Source organism: Lampetra planeri, unplaced genomic scaffold (assembly GCF_965212315.1).
Source record: "Lampetra planeri unplaced genomic scaffold, kcLamPlan1.2.h2 scaffold_1503, whole genome shotgun sequence".
Taxonomy (NCBI): Eukaryota; Metazoa; Chordata; class Hyperoartia; order Petromyzontiformes; family Petromyzontidae; genus Lampetra; species Lampetra planeri.
Window position 1 is genome coordinate 11835 of NW_027614226.1, and position 12771 is coordinate 24605.

The 12771-nt window shown below is 45.5% G+C and overlaps 1 protein-coding gene across 1 annotated transcript; it reads right to left on the reverse strand.

The window, feature by feature from the left end:
• Positions 1 to 1998: 1998 nt before the first annotated feature.
• Positions 1999 to 5714, reverse strand: LOC144739453 (E3 ubiquitin-protein ligase MSL2-like). The gene is given in 4 exon segments (XM_078622406.1): positions 1999 to 2298; positions 2652 to 2955; positions 2957 to 4013; positions 5573 to 5714. Coding segments are annotated over 4 exon segments (1803 nt in total).
• Between the last annotated feature and the right edge of the window lie 7057 nt (positions 5715 to 12771).

Genomic DNA, 12771 nt, shown 5'->3' on the forward strand with positions numbered 1-12771 from the left:
TGGTCACTGTCCAGCCGACCAGCGGTTTGAAGCAGCTGCACGTCGCCGCCGCTCCTTGGGCACCAACCGACACACCGCCAGCTCTACATGATTCACTGTTATTGAGGAGACATGGGAAGAAATCAAGAGTTCAAGGCAGTTTGTGGTATGAGAAACAAACATGCATAGGAGCCAATGCTGCATCTTCCCTGGGTCATCCATATTTTTACTCTGCTGTTCATAAACTAGCGGTTTTCTTGCTTTACACACAAAAACAACACAAACTGTATGAGAAGAAAATGAGACTCATACGTACCGTGACAAGGAGTCGAGTTGAGGCCATGGCCAACACGTTTGACTGTCAGCTAGTGTCACACAACAAACCGTCACACAAAAAGTCACTAGCCAACGGGAACGCAGTTCTGGAAAGGAGGTGTTCTATGTAAAATCTACAGGAAACATCCAGCTGCAGTCAAACTGTGAGAATGACGTGGTTGCAAATCGTGACTATATCATAAATGTGAACGTCTGTATGAGCAGTGATTACATTAGCACTTCATCTGAAGTTTGAGACGTAATTTTAGTATCAGTACTGCAAATTATTTGACACACCAACAGAAATGCACATTTCCTGTTGTTTCCTGACAGGTTTTGTGCAAATTGATGTAATACCAAACTCCCAAGATACCAGGACATGTGCAGGAAGCTCTCTGGCGCCCCCTGTTGTTCACCGTGTGGCAGCTGATGAAACGACCAAATAACCACAGAGCAACATTTTTAAGTTTTGGATTTTCTTTCTTTTTTGTGGAAATATGTTACAGTTATAATACAGGTATTTAAATGCCCCGAGGGAGAACAAAAAAAATATTTGAAGACACCAGAAACTAACACTAAGAAGAGGACAGCAACTTAACTGAGACACAGGCCAGACTGAGCGGACAGACATGACAGGCAGCGCGCGCTGCGGTGACGCCCGACAATACGGAGCCCACGTTTGCAGACGTCCAATAAATACTGCAAATGTGGTTAATGCAACTTTAAAAAAAAACAAAACACAAGGAAAACAGGTGTGCTCTCCTTCTCGAGTGGCATTTAGCAGCATGTGTGTAGCTTCCAGAAAACAAAACTGGTGAAAAATGAAGTACAAGGGCCTGCAGTCAACCAGAGGGTTTAACACGAGAGAAAAACAGGAAACTGAATCCCAGGAAACACGTTGAATGATCCTTCTTGGTGTTTCCACAGCACTGTCACAGGAGCTTCCTAAGTTCTTTGAATCGTGTTCTAGCGGTCTGAGTTCAGCTCTGCATCTTTTACCGTGTGTGTGTGTGTGTGTGTGTGAAACATTCTGGTTCAATGCGGGTCTGCCTTCCTCCAACTTCCATTGCTGTGATGCAACTTATAAAATATATCATAAAACCTTCTTCTTCAATGGAAATGGTGAAGTCCATGTACAAAAATGGTCTTCTTTTGTATAAATTACACCAGACTGATGATGGGATCTCCTGCTGTTCCTGCTAATGATCTCCACATCAAACCCCGTCCCCTCATTCCTCATGCTAACACACACACACACACGCACACACACTGAGGTGTACAATCGACCACAGCCTGCTACTCAACATGCTCTATACGTTACCCATGGGGGGGGGGGGGGGGGGAGAGAAAAACAAACAAACCAACATAAGAAAAGAAGCTATCTCCACTGAAATGAAATCTCTGCACATACAGTAAAGCTACATCTCCTCGTTCTGTGTCCGTCTCCTCCATCCTGCATCTGTACGCAAAAACCACAAGCAGGGTGCAGTTTGGGGCGATGGACGGAGGGAGGTGACCCTCACCCCCGCCTGCCACTTTAGCTGCCTTGTTCTGGCTCCACTGCCACGAGTCCCTGGCGTGGACCGGTGGACGCCCAGCTGGGGGGTTGGGGAATGTGCATGACGACTGACTGGAGAAGGGTGGGTGGGGGAGTGTGTGTGTGTGTGTGTGTGTGTGTGTGTGTGTGTGTGTGAGGGCAGGACCTCAACAGTCAAACCGCATCTCCAGCGACTCGTCAAAGCCCCTGTTGTCGTGCCCCCCCCCGGACAGGAAGGTGGCTGTGACCGGCGCTCCCGTGGCCGCGCTGACGTTGAGGAGGGCGCTGCCGGGGGAGCTGGTGGCCGGGCTGCGGAGAGCCGCCGCCGTGATACTGGTGAGGTTGATGCCCAGCGTGAGCCGGGTCTGTTCCAGAGCTTTCTCTGGCACGGCGAAGGCCTCCAGCTTCTTCTCTCCGTTGGCCATGTAGGAGTTCTGGCAGCCGCGGCAGATGCAGTCCAGGCACGCCTAGCAACAACGAGCACAAATGAACCACAACGTAAGGAACGACAGACACAAATACGAACTGTGTCTGTACAGGAACAGGGCAATAAAGTATAATTAGACATAAGAATAATTGTAAATATGTCAAGGGTATATGTGTATATGTTGGATGTGGGGGGCTTATGTTGCGTGTTGCACTTTGTGCAGATGTGTGTTAACCCAATTTCCTGACAAAAGACAATAAATACAAATTTAAATCTTTACAGCATGTGTTAGTTGTTTACTTCCAAACATTAACGGCTCTTGCACATACAGCAGCACTAAGCGAAGCAGCAGACGGTGGGGGTGTAATTACAGAGGCCGGCAGCAATGATCACCTTGCGGTTAGAGTAGCAGGGGCAGCGCTGCCCCCTACAGGTCAATACGGAGGGGTTCTGTGTGGCTCGGCCGCACTTGCAGCCCTTCTTCTCCACAGGCTTCTTGTACAGTGGTTTGGAGGGGCTGGGCGGGTGTGTCAGTGGATGAGTGTGGGGGTGGGGGGGTATTCGATCACGGGGTTGTGCACGGGGTTTGGGGGCCCCTTGCCTGGCCTTGGTGTGGGCCTTCTTGGGGCCCCCGTGGTGCTCAACTGTCTTTTTCAGCGCCTTGTTTGCAACCAGCACAGTCTTTCCCACCTTTGGGGGGCCCGCCGTTAGGCACCGGTGCCAGGTGGGGCGTAGCAGCAGGGTACTTGGGCTCCTGTTTGGTGGTGGCACCGTGGGTAGGGTGGTGGGGGGAGCTGTTGGCACCCAGGGGAGGCCCCCGGAGTAGACTGGAGATAGGTAGGGGCTGCATCTTCTCGCTGTCGCTTTCCGATCGGGAGCGCTTACGGTGGCACCGAGGGGGGACATGGGGGACAACTGTAGAGGGCTGAGGGGGGGGTTGCAGTGAGGGCTGAGAGTGAGGCTGGAGGGGGCGGGGACTGTTCTCTGGGGGGAGAGAGGGGATGAGGCGGGAGGAGTCAGGGCCAGGTGGGCAGTGAGACCCGTTGAGGCTGGACTGGGGCATGGGGGGGCAGTCGAGCCGGGAGATGGGCTCAGAGGTGGGGACGGGGTCCGCGTCCGTCTCCAGAGTCCTGAGCACTTCCTCGACACTCAACAACAACGGCCCCCCACCGTGCTTCAAGTCGTCCCCGAACGCGCTGATGTCACAGAGGCCCGCCTCCCCAGCGCCCGTGACGCTCACACACACCGGGATCTCTTCCGAGAAGCTCTCCTCCTTTGCGACGCCTCCACCCGTTTCCATGGTGACGGGCTGCAGGGTGCCCAGACTTACCAGGCCGTTACAATCATGCAGTCCATTAATGCTCACGGGACTCGCGTCCTCTCCTTTGAAGTCCTTGAGAGGCGGAGCTTCAGCGGGCTGGACCACCTCAGAGGTGGAGGCCGTCTGTGGCGCGTCCTCCGCTTCCGGCTCGTTCTCTGCCAACTTCAGGCCCTCGTTGAGGATGGCCTGGAGGTCTGGCGAGTCACCGGCGGCGCTTGCTATGTGCGGTGCGAGCGGCGACTGGGTGATGTAGAGACAGAGCTTCCTGTAACAGTGGACGAGCAGGGAGAGCTGCCTGTTCTCCTCAAAGCGCGAGTAGTCTTTACACCAGCTACAGGACGGCTTCAGCTGCATCCTCTGGCCCTTACAGCCTCGACAGACGTAGTGTTGACATGACGAGTCGGTGGGAGCTATAGGATCCTGCAGCAGGTTGCCTACAGATGGCAGTGTGTGTGTGGGGGGGGGGCGGGGAGGGGGCATCAAATAGAGAAAATATTAATACATCACATGTTTCACACTTGCAGACCAACTTGCACTGATGATTCAGACTTTCACAGGAACCAGAAAAAAGCAACATGAGCTTTGAATTGTAACGCTAAATGAAAATCACCGACGACGCCCCCGACGGCTGTAGAAACACCAGCAGTGTCTCCCACTTACAAATGGTTTGAACTCATTAGCTGAACCGACTTAATTGAAACGTTTTGTCAACCTAAGTGGTGCATGGCAACAATCCAGACTCAACGACAACCGCTCTTTGACTCTTTGAGAGGAGCTTCCTGAGCAGCGCTGGTTGCTAGGGACTGCAGCTGCAGATAGGGAAAAAAAAAAAAAAAAGGATGAAGGTCCATTCATGAGGCAACCTTACAAGTTCACTGTGCAACTCGCTGCATGTGTGTGAAAAATCAAGAGTCTATATCGAACTTCACGTATGAGCTCAGACAACGAAGACAGACACGTTCATCTGAATGCAAAAAGGCTGCAACCCTGATGACCCACACACGAAACAATTTAAGAATGAAATTAAACACTAGTGATACATTTTTTGATTTGCAAAATCACTCATGTGGCTTCAACAGACAAGAAACGTGTGAAACAAGTACTGCTTTACGTGAACAGGTAAAACTATGACTCAACATAAATAAGAATAAATTAAATCTCAAAAAATAAAGTAGCAGAAGGCTGCTTCGCATTAATTGACTTAACAAAGGCAGCTGGTGGGATTTTTCTTAGTTTATGCAAATTTGTTTATGTGTTTCTCCTTGACTCTTAAGATGTGAGGGACAAGGTGAGGAAGAGCTGTGCATCCAATCTGTGGAGGACCTGTTATTCAACTTGGCAAACGCCCCGATGGGGGCAAACAGTACAGAGAGGGGGTGTGTCATGATGAGTGATGCTGCGTTCACTGGCCTCCGGAAACCCCACTACAGAGAAATATGCCATCAGTCTCAAGTTGAAATAGCAGGGAGTTGACGATATTAACATATTCTAACGCATTTTATTTTCAGGAGCATTCTTTAGATTAACAATTAAAAGTATATTATTGTGTTCCAGAATGTATTTACCTGATTAAGTTACTATATTTGAAGAAAATGAATTTGTAGTGTGTTTAAATCTCCAATGAAACATTTATTTTAAGGAGCTGCCAACATAACGTATTAGTCCTACCAACATTTTTCGTGCAATATATGTATTTTTCACATGCAGCACCATTGTATATTATAAAAATGCACAGCAATATACATTTGCATTAGCTATTTTGCTTCGAGTTCGTATTGTCATTCATCATTCGTCGCCACTGTCCAAAAACTGGACCTGCAAACGTCCCGCTCCTTGCATAAATTGATTTTCCCGACTGCATGTGAACGCCTCTCTAGTTAGAGCCTGGCTCCCACTGCGAACGCAGCTGTCAACAACGCACGAACCTACGTTAAAAAACACACACACATTTCTCCTTACAACAAAAAAGGAAAAAAAACTGTCACACACTCACCGCAGACCAGACAGGACAGGGACTGGCGGAAGAACGGCAGCAGCTTGCACAGCTCCGCCAGGGCCCGAGGGTCTCGGGGGTCGCACTGCAGCACCGAACGGCTCGCGGACACGTACAGAGAGGTCGCATTCACCGGGTTCATCTCCGCTGCCTCACCCGGGCCTCCGGTCCGCTGCGTTCAGATGTACTGGTACTAAAACACCACAGCCACACGGTAACTCAACCCGACCCCACCAGCCAATCGAGGCGGCGGCAGCTCCACGCCCCCCGTGTACTGCGAGGTGAAATTACTGCTTTTTCCGGGGAAGTCCGGTGGCTTTGAAGAGCGCATAGATGAACACGACCGACTCAGTTCCCCGTCGACAAGTCCATCGTGTATATGACATCCAGGCTGCACATCCCTTGTACCGCTTAGTCTCACATCCAATCCATCCTCGGTGTGTGTCGGTGGCTGAGATAAGAGGTGCATTCACGGGGAGGCCCAGGCGAACGTCGTTTCATCCGAGGCGGTTCTGTTTACGTCCACACAAACCGTGAAACCGGAGTAGACAAAGCATCGTGTGCAGCTCTCCCCCACCGCCGTCGCCTTACACCCAGTTAGCTAACGTAGCAGCGGAAGCTCCAGAATTCAAACGGGGGCTTTGAGGATAAAATGCTCTGGTTTGCAATGGTTTCCCCCCGTTACTTCCATAGTCAACATGCATGTTCGTCCACGGGTTTCACGTCGGGTCCTGGGCTGGTTCCATACAGTGCATGAGTGACGCATCCGGGGCTCCGGTGTCCGTGCAGCGGTGCAGCAGCCCCAGCGGGCTCGTTACGACTGTGTTATTGTTCGCGGAGATTCATGGCGGCTCGGAAACAAAACAGGCCGCTCCGGCGAGGAATGGTTCACGTTGACGGGGAACGCCGTCACCTGCGCGTCGGTCAGGAGGGGGCAGAGTTCGGTGGAGGGTGCGAGTGGTGAATCGAAAAATAATTTCCAAGCTCCGACGCTTGTGTTGGCGTGTGTGGGGGGGTGATCCAGCCGGAACAGGGGGCTCTGGTGACAGGGTTAGCCGCTCGAGCTGCACCGGGAAGTCGGCTTCACAAGCAGGCCCGCTCCCCCCTTCTCCAGATTAGCGGGGCTTTCCTGTTTGTCGCTCCGTGACACGGTGGGATTTCAGCGGTTATGAACGAAGTTGTCAGCGGGTTTTGTGTACTCCTACAGGCTTCGGTAGGTCCACAGACTGTCAGTAAAAAAAAAACGGAAATAGATGAAATCCGTATTTGTGTACCGTGCTATCGTTAGCCGCGGAGTAATACTCATACCGCCCGTCACTTTCCCACACGTAAACAAGGGGGCGCTGTTGAACTAGTCCAAATATCGCGAGGATTTGTGTGACTTGTGTGACGCGGTTAATTTAAAGAACCATGCATGAAACGATTGAAGGACCTGACTGAATGATACATCTACATCAAAATTAGTTTATAAATCGTTACGATTTTACATGTCGTTCCTGCAGATTTTTTTAAAAAATATTTATTTTGTTTTTCCTTTGTGACTGGATTGTAACTTAATAATATAACTATAATTATATTATACTCATAACAATTTTCTGATTTGCTCCTACATCATATTATAAACATGTACGATATTAAAATAGTGTGTACATATAAATATGGTGTGATTATTGTTTTTTTTTTTTTTAGATCATTTCATACATCATACATCATACATGTGGGTATATGTGGTATGAAGTGCGAATTATTTTATTCAAAAACAACTGTTGATAGCACCATCAATGGTCTGAACTCATTGCCTTCTTGACTATTTTTTTCCCTCCCGCTCAAACTGCTGACTAGTGGGGATTTTTCCACGTTGAGTGTAAAAATACCCCACGTTTTCCACAATATATTGCTTGAGCGATTTTTAGCGTCATTTATTTTACACTTTCAGATATTTTAGCCATTACATTTACAGATCTTTAAATATTGGAATATTACAATATGAGGGACACAGTTATAATACTGAAGTCAAGTGCAACACTAACAACTTCAAATAGAAACAAGTAGAATAATTAACTCTAGTGTGTCTGTTGAAATGTGGTTTAAGACTGTAGTCTTTTCATGAACACATCTATCCCTCACAATAAAAAATCATTTTGCAAAGGAGTATTTTGCAGCAGCTGTATTCCATGACAAAGTCTCCATTCTTAGCATTGTCTCGTCCCATTATTCCTGTTTTCAGGTTATTATAGGAGCGGTTGATGCTAAGAATAGTTGCTTAGTCAGTCGGTAGAAGCGACGGGCAATCACAAAACTCACAAATGTATTACTCACATAAACGTGAGGCGTTCATGTGTCCTTCCCCCCTGAAACACACAGCTCAGTGAATTACAGCAACAGCATTTGTGATATTTTCAAAATAACTCTTGCACACAAAATGCTCTTTTAATAATCATACATGGCAATAAAGGAAAACATTTTCATCCCTTTTAACCTTTCCATACACAGTGCACACTTTTAGCCCGCTAACCCACACTCGACACTTCTGCAACTCCTTCACGATTATTCCATTCACATAATAATAATAATAATAATAATAAAACACTCTGTTTTATTTATTCATGTACACCCTTAAAAGTAAAACAATATTATATTTGACAATGCTTTGTATTAGAATAGTTTGGATGAAAGGGTTAAACTCTTGTTTGGGTTGTTGATTGCTCATTCTAATCTTTTCGAATCTTCTTTCGTCTCATCTGGGTCCAACACGTCACACATGAGCTTGCTTCACACACAGAATTGGATGTGGATGTTTCGTGCTCAGCACGGACACATGTCTGTCTCACTGTGGGATTCAGTGTTTGGAAAATCCCTCGGAGTTTGTTTTCCTCCAGCCTAAAGACACAGTGTCGTCGTGGTCAAGTGACAGGAGAGAATGTACGTCAGTGGCAGCGTCCTCTGTGAACATATATGGACATGACGTACAGAAGCCCGCTACCTGCTGGGTGTGAGTGGGTCTCTGGTCATCACAGCAGCATCTTTTCCATTCTTGAAGCACAGTGCATGGCAGCAACACTTCCTGTTTCCCTGGGGAGCTGCTGTATTTAAACCTCAAACCTCTTGATTCACTCATTCGACTTTGAGCTCCAGACTGGTGCTGCATCACGTGTGAGGATGGGGACGACTCCTTTTGTCAGATGCTGGATGTTTCTCCTCTGCCTGCTTTTGGTGACACTCATCTGTGTATCACAAGGTAACAAAGAACTCTTACAAATCTTACATACTTTTTTTATGCACAATATGTGTCAAAGAAGAGGAACCTCAGCTGTGAGAATAAAAAGTGTTTTATAGTATTAATATTCAAGATACAGGGTGTGAAAGGTGACAATGTCGTGACCTTAAGATCCTATGCTGCAGAAATCCCATTCTTACTAAAGTGTCAGCCTCTGTGTGTGTGTGTGTGTGTGTGTGTGCAGGGGATTCCTACAACCCGATTATGAATTTGCCGTGCTGTCGCGGCGTCTCCTCCAGAAGAATAGACAGAGTCAAGCAGTGTTACGAGCAGAAGCCACGTGAGGGCTGCAACCAACACGCCTTCCTGTAAGCACGACGTCTTCCTCCATCATAACACTGTTTGTGCTGCTGTGGTCCAGTTTGGTATGAAGCATGAAAATACAACACACACCAGTAAATAAGAAGAAAAATGATAAATAAAAAGTCCTGGCCGGGAGATGTTCTGTGAATCATTCATCATTCAGGTCATACAAATATGTTTCCTCTTTCTAGGATCATAACCAAGAGGGGTAAACAGTGGTGTATCAATCCATCATCGCAGTGGCTCAAGGAACGGTTAGAAAAGGTGAGAAAATGCATATAAACACACACTGTGTGCAGTCACACCGCATGGAGACAAGTTGTGTTCCATTTACAGCTCTGCAAAGGCGTAGGATTGGAAGAGCTGTTTATGACTAAATATGAGTTCTATTAATGTCACCGGGATTCAGTAGAGACAACTGCAGCTGGTGTCAGGCACTTGTTACTGTAGGTGGCGTCAGATCAAACCGAAACTTTATGACTAGTCATCAGTGAGGAGCAGTGGTTTTAAACTGGGACACATGCACACAGGTCAAATGGACAAATTTAAAAAGCAGCTGCTGGGAAAAAGACCTAAATATTACCACACAAATATCAAGACTCTCACACGATTGTCTCTTTGCTGGTTGGGGGGAGTTCAAGTTCTTGAAAGTCAGACAAGTATTTCTGATTTGCGTATATTGTACTGTATATATTTATTTTATAACTCTTAACATATCTTTCTCTCTCTGCACAGAAAGTCCTGCGGTGTCGTCCAGAACTGTCATTGTTAACTTCTGGAAAGTGATTTGACCTCCTGAATGCTCCTCAGAAAATATCTGTGTCATTTAGTATTTATTCTGTTTACATACTTATTTATTTATTTTTATTTTTTTTAAAAATGTTTAAGGTAATTTTGCAAAACACAGTTTTGTAGCATTTTTTTGTTTTTTTTTGCTAATGCATAAATTAATAAAAAATAATTTAAAAAAAGTGTGATGTGTAATTCCTGCGTCCCACAACACAACTGGTCTCTAACGCCGACTGATTTTTCTGGCTTGAGGTTGAGCTGCAGTTTCTTTTTTCCCACTTGATGGCAACCAAGTTTTAGTCACAAAGAGTTGCTGAGTTGGTCACAAGACAAATGCACATTTATGTATTGTTTTCCACGTACGAGGCAAAAGTCAGAGAAAAACACTTATAACTGAATAGTCACTTTGTGTCATGCATCATGTTGTGATTATTACTTGACCTGACATTTAAAAAATACATATGGACATTAAATTTAAACAATTGTTTAACAACAATTGTTGTTTTCATGCATAGCTCAATCAAATAGTCAGGGTCAGTTTGTCACCACAGCACCACTAACGTGAACAGTTCAAAGTTACACCAGCAGGGGGAGACATTCAAGCATTAAACGTCGCAGGCAGAGGAGACGCTGCTTCATGAGTTCATCACTTTGATTTATGGATTCAATAACAAAATGAATCAAGATGAAATACAACTTCTTGTCAGCCCACACCAGCATCCGGCTGCTTCCTTTTGGTATCATTATTATATAATCACCTCTTCATTCCACTGTTATTGATTTTAGAAACCATGATGAATAAATGTGTTGTCCAAGTGACTAAAGAAGAAAGTCTGAGGTGGAGAAATGTGAGACCAAAACCAAGAACCCTGTGTGGCGTCAACACAGCATCGAACACGTGTGTACTCAAAAGTATGTCTATGTAAACTGTACTTACATGTCCATAAATACTGTTCATTGCATCTACCAAGGTATGAATATTAATTATCACTGGAATGAATCACTGGTATGAATTATTATCAGTGGAAGCAAGAAATCAAAGTCAGTTTTCCCTGAAACATCTCCTATCTACATCTTTCTTTCTATCATTGATTCAACGATAAATAACTGTTTGTTTAACGTGGTCCAGAATGTAGACAACGGGCATTTTATCTCAGCAGAAGACTTAAGTTGACTACAAATACTAATTCTTGACCCCGGAACTGCAGCGTGATAGAACAATCCCAACTAAAACTCATCACAGAATGTCGAGCAGCAGCTGAAGATGTCTCCGGTCGATGGTTCAGTGTGTTTGTAACAATCTGAATCACCTCTTCAGGACGGAGGGATGATTCATGCAGCACATGACCCACTCATCCGCCTCATCTGCAGTTTTTTTTTCATTCCACCTGATATTAGAGAAACGGAAGGAAGCAATCGAGACGTCCCTCCTTCCGGCCACGAGAACATCAGGTCTCACATTTTCTAAATCCATCGCTTACTTTGCTGATGTGTTAATTTGATCATTGTGCATTTGCAATAATTCCTCTGTTACTAACGTGACACGTTTTCATTTTCTTGTTCATTCATTTCATCTCTGCTGCATTCACGATTTAAAAAGTTAAAAAACAACAAAACAAAACAAAACAAAAACTTCATTTTAGAGTTGCATTGGGAAATGGGGGGAACTCTACAAGTGAAAAGACGGATAAAGGAAAGTAAGAAGGAAGTCTGGTTTATTTCAGTCTGTTTCAACACCAAGACTGAAAACTTGGGGAATTTCATCTTAGGTCACTTTCATGTGATTCCATCATGTCCTCAACCTGCCTCTTCCCTCTGATTAAATAAAATACCCTCAGGATTCTTTCCATTAAAGGTTCAGGAGTCACATTCCAACCAGAGGAACTCCCATCAGTCCATTCTCTGTCACTGTCGTTTCTCCTCCAGCACTTTTTGTTCAGTGACTCCGAAGCTTGTAGGATCATTGAAGTGGAGCGTTGCTAAGAAGGGTGCTGTACAAATACAATTTCTGACTTTTCACAGTCAGCGAGGGGGGTTGTTTTGTTCTTTATAAAGAGTTTATAATAATAAAAAAGCTGTTCTGACTTTCAAAGTCCTTATCATCATGTTCTAACTGACACCACAAGTTATATCCGTTTCAAGAAATGAGCCATGACCTCAGTAACGGAAGTAGAGACGAGGGCACTGGTTAGTTAGTTACTGCCTGAGTGTGTTCACACCACTAAAACGTTCTAAAACGTTCCACTCCGTTTTGTTTTTAGGTTAAAAAAGAAAAAAAAAGTGCCCATTCATGATTTTTCCTTTTGTATTTCCATCTTACGAGAAAACAGCGAACTGAAAGTCTGCCTGCATGGAAGCTTCTGCTTTTTTTTTTTTCTGATTCACTTCCGAGTCAGTTCCGCTCTCGTCACTTTGGCTGAACGTGTCAATGCATCATGTTCAGACATGTTTGTCAGCTCTCAAACTGAATCACAGGTGAAGGTCTGCAGCTGAGAATTCACTCTTTGCAATAATCATCAGTTGAGAAGGGAAGATGCTGCAGCTGCTGCAGCTGGTGACGTCATCAGAGCCTCAGCACGTCTAAGTTACTTTTTGAACGTTTCCAGGTAAAAAAATCTCACACATATCACCTTTAATCTGACACACCGAATGAGAAAAATAAATCTAGTCATTCCCACCATGTGACTTCTGATGTGTCTGTACACAACGATCAACCAGCGGATAATGAATCATTGATAGTGATTCATTTTGTCACTGTGGTTGAGTTACAGAAGATGTGACTTGTTTGAGAGCGACACACCTCAGTGTGACTACAACAAACGTGTAAAAT